Source organism: Psittacula echo, assembly GCF_963264785.1.
Source record: "Psittacula echo genome assembly, chromosome: 9".
In the NCBI taxonomy this organism is placed as follows: Eukaryota; Metazoa; Chordata; class Aves; order Psittaciformes; family Psittacidae; genus Psittacula; species Psittacula echo.
The window spans coordinates 17113752-17125198 of record NC_137745.1 but is presented as its reverse complement, the minus strand read 5'-3'; the positions used below and the strand labels follow the sequence as shown (position 1 = coordinate 17125198).

The window sequence follows — 11447 nt, the reverse complement described above, 5'->3', positions numbered from 1 at the left end:
GATGCCATCTGTGTCACTGGCATGCTGGCAGGCATCTGCTGTGCCCACACCCTGCCCCCTTTTAAAGCCTTGTTTCCCACTGCTGGCACCCCCTGTCCCACCCCTTGCCAGGGCGCTCAGCCCTCGGAGGGCAGTGGGGTCACCGATGCCAGGGCGGGCAGGAGGCGGGTGTAGATCTCAATGCCCCGCAGGAAGACCTGCTCGTTGAGGAACTCGTTGTGGTCATGGAGCAGCACTGGGGTGCGGTTCATGGGCGAGAAGCCGATAGCGGGGTGTCCTGCCTGGGGACGAGGGTACATGGTGAGGCTGCGGCTATGCTGGGCTCCCACCTGGAGCTGCAGGTCTCACCGTGGTGTGGAGCCCATGGCTGGGCTGGCATCACACTCACCGCTCGGATGTAGCGGCTGTCGGTGGCAGCTGGGAAGATCTCAAGCTTGAGCTGCAGCTTCCTGGCAAGCAAGGTCCTGTGTCAGCATGAGCACAGGGGCAGCCAGGTCTCCTGTCCCCCTGCCACCCCATGGGCAAAGATACCACGCCAGGAAGGTCATACCCTTCAGTACACTCAGTCCCATCCCTTTCAGGGGGGCACAGGGAGATGCCTTGGCACAGCACAGAGCACACCCTCCCAATCGCTGCCATGACCCCAGAGACCCTTGTGGACCACCTGACTCCCACCAGAGGATGTCCCTATCAGGGTCCTGTCCCTCCTGGGGACACTACTCACATGTCCCTGCAGACCCCACTGAAGGCTTTCCACCACGGGTTTGATTCCTCAGTGGAGGTGATGTGTTGGTCCATGCATTTCTGAAGGAGGGACAGAGTAGGTGATGGGCAGAGGGTGGGCACGTGGCAGGGAAGGGATGGGCACGATGTACCCAGGTAGCTGAAACCCCCTCACCTGGAGAAACTCATAGGTGACACCATCCCCAGCATCCCGGCACCATGCAGCTACCTGCTCCTCAAAGGCCTGAGGCAGACACCAGAGGAGGGGTGTGAGCAGGGTACCCCCAACCCGCTCCCAGACAGTGGGACCGGCACAGTGCCCACCTTCAGGTCCACGGTGGGTGGGATGCGGATGTCAAAGCCGGCCGCCATCTCAGAGGGCACCACATTGAAGGAGACACCCCCCTCCAGCATGGTCAGGTTGAGTGAGGTGACGTCCCCTAGGGTCAGGCTTGAGTCGGACTTGAGCCTCGAGGGACACAAGGGAGAGTCACCCTCCGCAACCTAAGGAGGAAGAGAAGCACTCCCCCACCCCACTGCCAGCTCCAAACGGGGAAACTGAGGCACAGCGCAGTCGTGCCAGATCAGAGCCTGGCTTGGGAAACCCAAGGACCCTCTCCATGGACCAAACTAAAACCACAGCCATCCCACTGCCTGTCTCCTACCTCTGCTTCTCACTCTCCCTGAAGGCCAGGAAGGAGCTGATGACTTTGTGCTGGGGAGGGAAGGGCAACAGGTGAGGACTTGCCCCACGGCAAGGTGCCTGGCAGCCCTAGGGCAGGCAGGGGAGTGCACAGGCTGTACCCCCTCTCTTACCAACTTCTCAGCCGCTGTGTTGCTGATGAAGCGGGATCCATGCCCGGGGCTGCCCGTGCACTTCACCTTTATCCCTGCGGCAGTTTGGAGAGAAGGCATTGAGCAGAAAGCCCGGGTGGCACCAGTGTCTCAGCATCCAGGATGGGGCAGTGAACATGTAGTTACTCACACCATGGGCTCTTCTCACCATAGAAGACACTGAAGGTGTCAGAGGGGCTGGCCAGGCCTGTGGTGGGCACAGACAGGGGATCAGTGGGGCAGAAGTGCTGTGATATAGCCCCCTCTGCTCTGTTTGCCCTGGCAGCATTTCCCCTCCAGGCTGGCACCGTTTGCGTTACTGCTGGGGAAGACCCCAAGTGGGTCCCTGGAAGCTGTGCCAGGTGTCAGTGCCCAGGGGTTGATGCCAATAGGCAGAGAGGTGTGTGCCAAGAGGAGACACATCCCTGTGCCAGCCCTACCACCACTCACCTTCATCCAGGGCGAAGCCCACGTTGAGTGCTTTGAACTCTGGGCGCTGCACAAACATCTCCATGCCCTTGTGTCCACCCACCTCCTCATCTGCAGGGAAGAGCCTGGTATGGAGGAAAGAACCAGGGTGTTCCCTGGCCCACCCCCCCCCCAGTCCTCCTTCCACATCAGCCTGGGTGCCACCAGTGCACCCGATGCCCTTGGACATGGAAACTCCTCCAGCCCTGAGCTAAGGGAGCTCAAAATCTGTAGAGGCTGGCAGGGAACTCCAGAGCATCACCGAGCTGCCAGACCTTTCTATCCCCCTAAGAGGGGACACCCTGGAAACTCACCAGGCACAAAGGTGAGGTGGATGGTGCGGGCAAAACACTTTCCCTCTGCCTTTAACCTCCGGATGGCCTCAAGGTACCTGCAGGGTGAAGGTGGTGCCAGGTCATCATTCAAGAGAGGGGCTGGTGTGCTCAGAGCAACCCCAGGGAGGATAAAGCAGTGGCACTCTCAGCCCCTACTGAGGACCACTGGGGACGGTCCTCAGTCTCTGGGGGACCTTGGGGATGGTGGCATCCTGTCCTGCACCTATCAGAGGCACCCCCACCACGATGCCCACCCGGTGGGCACAGAGCCCTCCACTCACTGGATGGAGACACACTTCATGTCCTGGGCACCGCGGGCATAGATGTTGCCTTGAGAATCCTTAACAGCCTCAAATGGTGGGTAGGTCCAGTGTTCCTGCAGGGAAGAGCAGCCATGATGGCAGAGGGACACAGTGGGACACAGCTCCCGTTCTCCTACACCCCATCCCTCCCACCATGCCCATCCCACGCCTCCCCTTGTTCCAGCACCTCGAAGACAGGCACAACGTCGGTGTGTGAGTTGAGGAGGATGGAGCGCAGGTGGGGGTTCGTGCCCTGCCAGGTCAGGACCAGCACCACACGGCCCTGGCACACCTGTGGGGTGAGCACAGGATGTCACTGGGGTCCAGGCTGGGGACAGAGGGGCTGGAGCTGAAAAGCATCATCCTGAGAAGTGTTTCTTGATGCCACCTGGCAGGTCACCCCTTTCTCTGCTGGGATAGGGCAGGCAGCAGGTGCAGGCATGCCTGCACACCCCACGCCACCCCCCTCAGCCAGCCAGAGCCCAGCAGCAGGCACGAGACCTGGCTGCCATTCAGATGCAGGAAAGGAGACAAACCAGAGTCTTCCCCCAGAGCCAAGGAGCTCCCTGGGTCAGTTAGTGCCCAGCAAGAAGTACACTGCAGCCAACATGACCCTGCCAGGGCCCTGGCTAATGATAGCACAGGCAGCTGCAGAGATCAGCAGGCACCAGACAAATACGGGCTTAAGGAAGGGCTCAGGTCAGTTCAGGATTACAGGCAGAGGTGATTCGCTCCTGCTCAGCTCCAGGCAGCATGCAGGAACAGCCCGGTCACTAAGATTCTGGGCAAAGATGGATGGATGGACAGAGGTATGAACAGACAGGTGGACAGACTAGGGGCAGCTCCTTCTCTCACCTCCACTTTCTGGCAGGCCAAGCCCAAGTCAGTGCCGACGTGCTCCAGAAACCGGACAGCAGCATCTAGGGAGGAGTGGGGATGCCTGGAATTACACTGGGATTTCCCTCCCCTCTCACTACACCCCCCCGGGGACCTAAGGCCTCCCTGGGGTTCCAAGGCCAAGGAAAAAGGTGACCAGAGAGGGCAGGTGATGGAGGTCCTGGGCACAAAAGGTGACCAGGAGTAGGGACAGGAGTGTCCCATCATCATCCCTTTGGGTGAGGATTGGGGGAACATGAAAAAATAAAAATGGAAGGGGGCGAGTCAGGGGGATGATCTTCCATAGGAGTTTGGGAGCTCCTCACCAATAAAATATTCTTGACGTACCTTAGTACATGGAAGGATAGAAATGTTAACAGAAAGACATCAGGAGGAGGTTGCTGCCCACAACCAGGGCAGCACGGAAAAGGGGGACCCTGGGGCATGGGGCTGGAGGAGTTGAACAGCAGCTCTGGGAGAACTCAAGGCAACCCTGCCCTAACCAAAGCCACCAGCAGAGAAAAGGTGCAAAAGCATTTGCTCCTTAATACCACAATCAAAACAGCCCTGGCACAGGATTTAGGCACCTGGGTCCAAAGACCAGAGACATAAAGTCACATTGCCAGGTCCCAACACAGCTCCCTATCCTGCCCCCCCCCCATCCTTACCATAGTCAGGTTTGGGGTGCACAGTGTCGATCCTCAGGTACTCCCGGAAAAGCGTAACCGAGGGGTCCTCTGAGGCCCCTGCGCTCTTCCCAGGCTTTCCGGGTGCCATGGCAGGGACAAAGGCTGCAAAGCTCTGGGGGAAGAGCCACAAGATGGTTAATCACCCACCGGCCCCTCCAAAGTCCGCAGCAAGCTCACAGAAACCGAAGTGAGACAGGACAAAGGTCTTCCCGGTACAAGTCCTGGGACACCACCTCCATGGGAGAAATCCCCCCCTACTTGGGTATGGAGGCATGATGCCCCCAATGTGTCCTTTCATTCTCCCCCCAAAGCACATGTTCCTCCCTCAAACACAGTGCCAGGGCAGGTGCAGTCAAGGAAAGAGGGACACTGTATGCTTAGGGAGTGCAGGAGAGGTGCAAGGAAAGATGCTGGAGATGCAGGGAAATGGGGTGGTGAAGGGGGATCAGGTGCTTACAGAGGACAGAGGGGCTGTGGGCTACAGGAGTACACGAGAGTGACAGGCTATTGGGTGTTTGAGGGGTGCTGGGCAGCTGGAGGAGCAGGAGGATGTGGGGTGCTTAGAGGCAATGAGGGGTGAAGGGGAACACTGGGGGAGTACGGGAGTAGGGGTGCAGGGGATCATTGTTAGAGTGCAAAGAGACGCAGGGACACCATGGTTAGAGTTATGGGAGTGTGGGGTACCATGGGTAGGGGTGCAGCGGGCTGTGGTTAAGGGGGTGGAGAATAGGAAGGGGGGGGCAGCACACCACCTTTAGGGGTACAGGGGTGTGCAAGGTACCATGGTTAGGAGTTCAAGGGCTGCATGGGTTGGGATGTAGCAGTTGCATTATTGGGGTGCAGGAGTAGCACAAGCAAGAGAGCAGAGGGGTGCTGGATACCGTGGCTGGGGGTGCAGGGGATGCAAGATACCATGATTAGGGGTACGAGGGTGTACGGGGGGGGTGCACAGTACCGTGGTGAAGGGATCCAGGAGGGTGCAGAGTACCGTGATAAGGAGGTGCAGGAAGGGTGCGGGATACCGTCGTTAAGGGTGCACGGAGGTACGTGAGGGTGTGGGGTACCGCGGCAAGTGGCGCGTGTTCAGGGAGAAACGAAGGCACGGGGTCAGACCCCGTGGGCTGCCGGGCGCTGCTGGCTCGACCCTGCCCCCCGGACACCCGCCCGTCCCGGCCCTACCTCCGCGCTGTTGCTGCTGCTGCTGGCGCCAGCCCGGCTCGGCCCGGCCTGGCGGCGCTCCGCCCGCTCGGTCCCGCTCCGCTCCGCCCCGCGACCGGCAGCTGGCAGGAGGCGGGAAGGAGGCGGGCAGAGGAGGAGCGGGGCCAGCGAATGGACTGAAGGCAGGGGGCAGGCAGGGGAACGGCAGTGCACCGTGCTGTCCCACACTGCAGGAAGAGAGATGGGGCTGGAGCCCCGCGGCGCTTGGAGACACACGCAGAAACCAGAGCAGCATCAGTTTATTGGCCTCCTGACAGACGACACCCTGTCCTGCCAGCAAAAGAAACTCTCAGTCGTTGTCCCCTGCCACCCTGGGGACACCCCAAAAGAGAACAGACCCCCCTGTGTGTCCCAGTCCTCCGCTTGACAGGGAATGAGGCAGTGCTTACTTCATCTGGCGCAGGAAGCCCAGCAGGGCCCGGTGGAAATCCTCCGGCTTGTCCAGGTAGCATGCATGGCCAGCATCAGGCACCACAGCCACACGGTGCCCAGGGAGGTGCCGCAGGCTCTGCAGGGCCTGGGAACCCAGCCTTGTGTCACGGTCACCATACAGGATCAGGGTGGGTGTCTTGGTAAGGGGAGTGAGAAAACCAGAGAGGTTGTGAGAGGGGGAACTGGCCACCATGCTTCCCCTGGGCTGTGCCCACCTCCATCTTGTCACCATATGGGGCTACAAAGCCAAGGCTGCAGTAGCTAGCTCCCCCATGAGCTGGATGGGCACAGGTCCCCCTCACTCACCCCAAAACAGGGCCACCCTCCATGCCACCCTCCAGCCAGCTGGTCCACAAGGCTTGCCAGCATACAGGGACCCCCCAGCAGCTCAATAACCCACCTCACCTGGACCTGCCGGTACTGCTCAGCAGTGTAGTCCTTGGTGCCCACGGGCGCAATGGACACGAAGCCAGCCAGCTGGTCCCCATGTGCCAGGAGGAAGGGGAGGGCAAAGCGGCCACTCATGGAGGGGCTGATGAGAACAGGCCTCTGCATGCCCAGCTCCCGGAGGACATGGTCCAGGAAAGCCACCCGGCCCTGCACTGTAGCCACCATCTCCGCTGGAGGTGAATCCCCATAGCCTGGCATGGGGCAGAGAGCATGGAGTGGGCACAGGGCAGGGTGGATTGTGCAGCCTGCAATGGTCTCTTCCCCCAAGGCTCAGCTGGCCTGGCAAAAAATGGGCACCCGATCAAGCTACAGTGGTTCTACAGCCACAGCCACATTCCAGCCAGCCTGAGCCAACCCCAGCCAAAGGTGGCCACAGAGGCCAATGCCCCAGCACACTGCCTCAGGGACCACCACTAGCATGAAGAGGTTCAGAGCCCAGCAGTGGCTAAGGTGAGGGACTGGAGCTGTCCAGAGGGATCAACTTATGTGCAGTGCCATGGTCCTACCAGGCAGATCTATTGCGACTGCACGGTAGCCTTCTCCAGCGAGCAGCGCCAGTGTGCCCAAGGCTTCCCACGTCTTGGAGGTGAATGCCTGGCCATGCAGGAGCAGGACATCCGGCCTGCAGTGGGGAAGACAGGCGGGAAGGGGTTCAGGGAAGATGCCATGCCTGCAGACGTCCAGCAGCCAGGAAGGCTCATGTAGACTGATCCCAGGGCCTGTCACCCCCCACCTTCCTCCAGCAGTGGCACGGGAGCCGACGGGCTGACCCACCTCCCGGGGCCGGCAGCGCCGCTGCCCTGGGGCCCTGCAGAAACCTCCCTGTAGAAGACAGGGGGCTCTCCCGCAGCCATTCCCGTTCGTGCGATGGCGCTGGCCACCGGCCAATTCCGCGTCGCCTTGTCAGGCCGGGTACCAGCCGAGCGCTGCTCGTGATGGGCAGCCGGGAGCAGGAGGTAGAGGAGGAAGGTGAAGAGCACCCCGAGGAGCAGAAGCCCCAGGCGGCTGCGGGTGAGCGGCATCCGGAGAAGAAAAACGGCAGCCAGGGACCTGGAGTCCCAAACCCCACTGCTACGGGGGATAGGCCCCAACCCGCAGTGCTCTCCTCAGCTCCGGGCCGGCCTGCGCCTCCCTTGTCAGGGGCTGGCAGCCCCGCTCGGCCCCGGCCTCCCGAGCCGCCGCTGGCCCCGGCCGCCGTCCCTGCCGCCCCTCAGCTCCAGCCGGGACATGCGGCTCCCCCGGTCCGGCCCTCACGGCGCCGCGCCCGCTGCCCCAGGCTCCGCCTAGCGGGAGGCCGCAGCAGCTGTCAGCCGGGGCCGTGCCCGCCGCACGGTGCCGGGGCTCGGGGAAGAACGGCTGGTGCCAGGAGAGGAGCCCCGGCTTGACGGGGCTCGGCGGTGCTCGGGCAGGGCTCGAGTCGGTTCGGCAAGGGCTCGGTGGTGCTCGGCAGAGTTCGGCTGGCTTGGCTAGGGCTCGGCAAAGCTCGGCAGAGCTCGGGTGAGGCTCTCGGCTACACTCGGCTCGACTCGGCCAGGGCTTGGCTAGGGCTCGACATACTTCGGCTCCGGCTCGGCTCGGCTCGGCTCGGCTCGACCCGAGCTCGGTGGGGCTCGGTGGAGTGGGGCCGCTGCTCCCCCCCGCTCCGCTCCACCGCCCTTTGGACCCGGGGCGCGGCACCCGCAGCCACGGAGCGCTGCGGGGAGCGGGAGGCGAGCAGCGGCCGGCACTGGGGGTGGAGGAGCAGGTAAGGGCCGCCGGCCAAGCCCTGGGCGGGGAAACTGAGGCAGGGGCGGGGGCCGGGCCCGTGAGCGAGCGGCCCCACGCACGCACCCCGGTGCCGGACCCCAGAAAGAGGGTAAGTCCCCGGTCCCAGTGCCAGCGCCCCAGCCCCTGCCTTCCCACAACCGCTGTCCTCGACACCGGGACAAGGCCTGTCACTCCTCCTGCTAGGCATGCGTCTGTGGTTTTTCACTCCTCAACCCCCCCAGCAGCCTTCCCGACCCCAGGCATGGCAGCCCCGCGGCTCACCGAGAGCACCATCGCAGTGGAAGGCCAAACCCTCTTCTACCGCCAAGCTGAGCCGGCCCAGCAGGCACCGAAGCTGCCCGTGCTGCTGCTGCACGGCATTCGCTTCTCCTCCGACACCTGGCTTCAGCTGCGGACGCTTGCCACGCTAGCCGAAAACGGCTACCGAGCTGTGGCTATCGACCTGCCGGGTAAGGCGCAGTGGTGAGCACAGGCTGGAGCGAGGTGGGAGCCAGGGGGAGCAGATAGAGCTGCTCGGGTTTGCGGTGCAAGGATGGCAACCCCGGCATCCCGCTGTGCTGGCTTCTCCTGGTCACTAGGCGGCTGGAACAGTGACAGAGCAACTTCTGTCTCCCATGGCTCAGGGCTGGGCCGCTCCAAGAATGCTGTAGCTCCAGCACCCGCGGGCCAGCCGGCGCCCGGGGGTTTCCTGAGAGCTGTTTCGGAGGCTCTGTGTCTTGGTCCAGCCGTGGTGATCAGCCCATCGCTCAGTGGCATGTACTCCCTGCCCTTCCTCTTCCAGCACAACCACCTGCTCAAGGCATATGTGCCTGTGGCACCCATCTGCACCGAGAAATTCACTGCGGAGCAATACGCCCAGATCAAAGTATGGCCTGGAAGGACATTGAGGGAGGCTAGGGACTGGGAGGGAGTGATGGGAAAGAGACCTTGCAACCAGAATAGACAGGAGAAAGACCAAACTGGCCTCTGCCACTGGAAACGGGGAACATGCTGATGAAGGAGTGTGACCACGGGTAGCCAGAAGGGAAAGAAGGGGCATTATGAGACCCAGGAGTCTAAGCCTTAGTTTCTCCTTGTCATGGTGGGTGGGGGAGAAGGCAAGTGTCTCCCCTCCATTTCCTGCACCAGGATGTCACTGGCCAGGAGGAGCAGGTGCTTGGGTGCAGTTGGCAAGCTCAGGGTGTGTTCCCCTTCTGCAGACCCCTACACTGATCGTTTATGGGGACCAGGACGTGGAGCTGGGGCAGACCAGCCTGAACAACCTGCAGCACCTCCCCAAGCACCAGGTGCTGATGCTGCAGGGCGCCGGGCACCCCTGCTACCTGGACAAGCCTGCTGAGTGGCATCATGGGCTCCTGGCCTTCCTGCAGCAGCTGGAGTGAGCAGGATGGGCTTTATGGAGGGATCCATGAGGCAGGGGGATGTGACCAGTCCTCCCACCCCTCCACTTGTGCACACACCCATGTGCCAACCCAGCCCTGCCGCACCATGCTGGATCCACGCCATGCCGCCACCTCCCTTGGGACCAAATAAAGCCCTGAGCTCTGCCACCACTTTCCTGCCACCTTCCTCCTGCTTCTTTCCACTTTCCCTGCCTCCTTCCCTGATCCCCACCTCTTCCACAGCCACACTCCCATGCACATTTGAGGGGTGACAACAGGGGAGGTGTGGCCACAGAGGGACAGGATGTTTGGGGAGCGTTTCCCGGTGGGTAAGTGCTGGCTGTGAGGCTGCTGGAGCCCACCCATCACTTCTGGCAGGACCCCTGGGAGCCTCAGAAGGTGCTGGGGAGCCCTGGGGCTGTGTTCAGGAACAGGTATGTCCCCCAGGGTGGTGGCACCCATGTCCCCAGCCTGCCAGCCTCCTCTTCATCCTCCTTTCTCCTCCCATCCCTCCTGGTGTAATCCACGGGAGCTTAAAAGGGAGCTGCCAGCCCCACAGGCTCCTGCCCAGCGCCCCAGGGAGGCGGGGGGCGATTTATGGCGTAAGTGGCTGCCATGAACAGATGAAGGGGTGGGTGGGGAGGCCTGACAGACATCTAGCTGGACAGACAGGGGGACAAGCCCCCTGCCCACCGCCTGCCTTCCCCCCGCTTCGCTGCTGCTGCACTGGGGACACAGATGGAGCCGGCAGTGGGGTGCCCCCCCTTGCCCCTCCTTCTCCAAGCCTGCCTGGGCTTTAGCTGCTTACGCCAGGGCCCAGGAGGATTTAGTAGGGGAGATAACAGGGCGGGGGGAGTACTTGTCTGTGGGCGCAGGATGCCAGGGAGGGGGCACAGGGCAGTGCCAGGGTGCAGGAGATGGTCCAAGGAGGAGCTCTGTCTGGAGCATCCCTTACCCCCACCCCCCCCCGGCTCCCTGTGGGAGCCCAGCCTCCCATACAGGGGTGCCTCTAGCCTTCCAAGCACAGCCCCCAGTGCTGGAGGGCTCCGGGGTGCCAGCTGCCCTGTCCCTGCCTGCTCCGGTGTCCTTGAGCCCTCGATCCCTGCCAGCTGATCGGCTTCCAGGAAAAAAAAACACGCAATTACAAAGAGAGGTGATGTGTGAGCCAAGGGGGGGGGCCGTTGGGGGCAGGAATGTCCCCAGCGGTGGCAGATGGCCTTACCCAGGGTGCATTGTTCCTTTTAGTGCCTCTTATCCGCTGTAATAGGATCCCGGAGGGAGGGATGTGGGAGAGGGGAAGAGCGAGGGGGGCCCCGGCGTGGACCGGGGTGGGGGCCGGGGCTGCCAGCCCGGCCCTGGCCTGTCAAGCGGCTCATTGTTCCTGCCCCGGGTGCCACTGGGCGCCGCCGGGGACAATGTGGCACTGAGCGGGGTGGCCGGCGGCGAAGGGACGAGGAGCACGGAAAGGTACCCACCCGCCAGGCCCGGGGACTCGGGGCGGCCGGGGGGGCGAGCGGAGAGAGGATCCCCCTGGGACGGGCTGGGGTCTTCCTCCTATGTGTCCTCCCACATCTCACCTCCCTTTGCCACCAGAAGGTGCCCCAAAGGACGGGCGGTGCCCAGCCTGTGGCTGTCCCGACGCCAGCAGGGGCAGGTGGCCTGCGCCCATCACCGCGGTCTTTGGCATCCCTGGCGTGGCTCACCTGGGGGACAGCACCCCCCTGCCCGCGGAGCCCCCACATTGCCTATGGCGGTGGGAGGCACCCATGGCCCTGCTGCCTCCCCCCTGCCCCACTGCCAGCCTCATCCTTCTCTTTCCGGCGGGATCTTTTGTCCCCGCTGCCGTTCATTCCGGGGGTTTGGGGGACCCCAGAGGCTGCCCGCCCCTGCCGGCACCACGCAAGGCTGCGGGGAGGCGCATTACAGGGGGGTGCACCCCCCAACACACCCTATCTCAGCCTCCCCTCCATC

General features: G+C 62.8%; 3 protein-coding genes across 3 annotated transcripts; 1 reads left to right on the top strand and 2 right to left on the bottom strand.

The window, feature by feature from the left end:
• Positions 1-116: 116 nt before the first annotated feature.
• On the bottom strand, positions 117-5439 carry LOC308225008 (aminoacylase-1-like; the record flags this gene model as incomplete). Its single annotated transcript, XM_080625454.1, has 15 exons — positions 5407-5439; positions 4207-4339; positions 3518-3582; positions 2850-2954; positions 2642-2736; positions 2340-2416; positions 2008-2097; positions 1709-1765; positions 1540-1613; positions 1389-1438; positions 1048-1192; positions 899-967; positions 725-804; positions 389-449; positions 117-281 (listed from the first exon to the last, which is right to left on the bottom strand). Exons 2-15 carry the CDS (start codon positions 4313-4315, stop codon positions 117-119), a joined length of 1242 nt encoding a protein of 413 aa, XP_080481580.1. The 5' UTR covers positions 4316-4339; positions 5407-5439.
• A 391-nt stretch (positions 5440-5830) lies between these two features.
• On the bottom strand, positions 5831-7349 carry ABHD14A (abhydrolase domain containing 14A; the record flags this gene model as incomplete). Its single annotated transcript, XM_080625436.1, has 4 exons — positions 5831-6013; positions 6283-6518; positions 6834-6949; positions 7102-7349. 4 exons carry the CDS (start codon positions 7347-7349, stop codon positions 5831-5833), a joined length of 783 nt encoding a protein of 260 aa, XP_080481562.1.
• Positions 7350-8332: 983 nt separating this feature from the next.
• On the top strand, positions 8333-9476 carry LOC308224952 (putative protein-lysine deacylase ABHD14B; the record flags this gene model as incomplete). Its single annotated transcript, XM_080625349.1, has 3 exons — positions 8333-8543; positions 8718-8959; positions 9294-9476. The coding sequence occupies exons 1-3, from the start codon at positions 8336-8338 to the stop codon at positions 9474-9476; spliced, it is 633 nt and encodes a 210-aa protein (XP_080481475.1). The 5' UTR covers positions 8333-8335.
• Positions 9477-11447: the final 1971 nt, after the last annotated feature.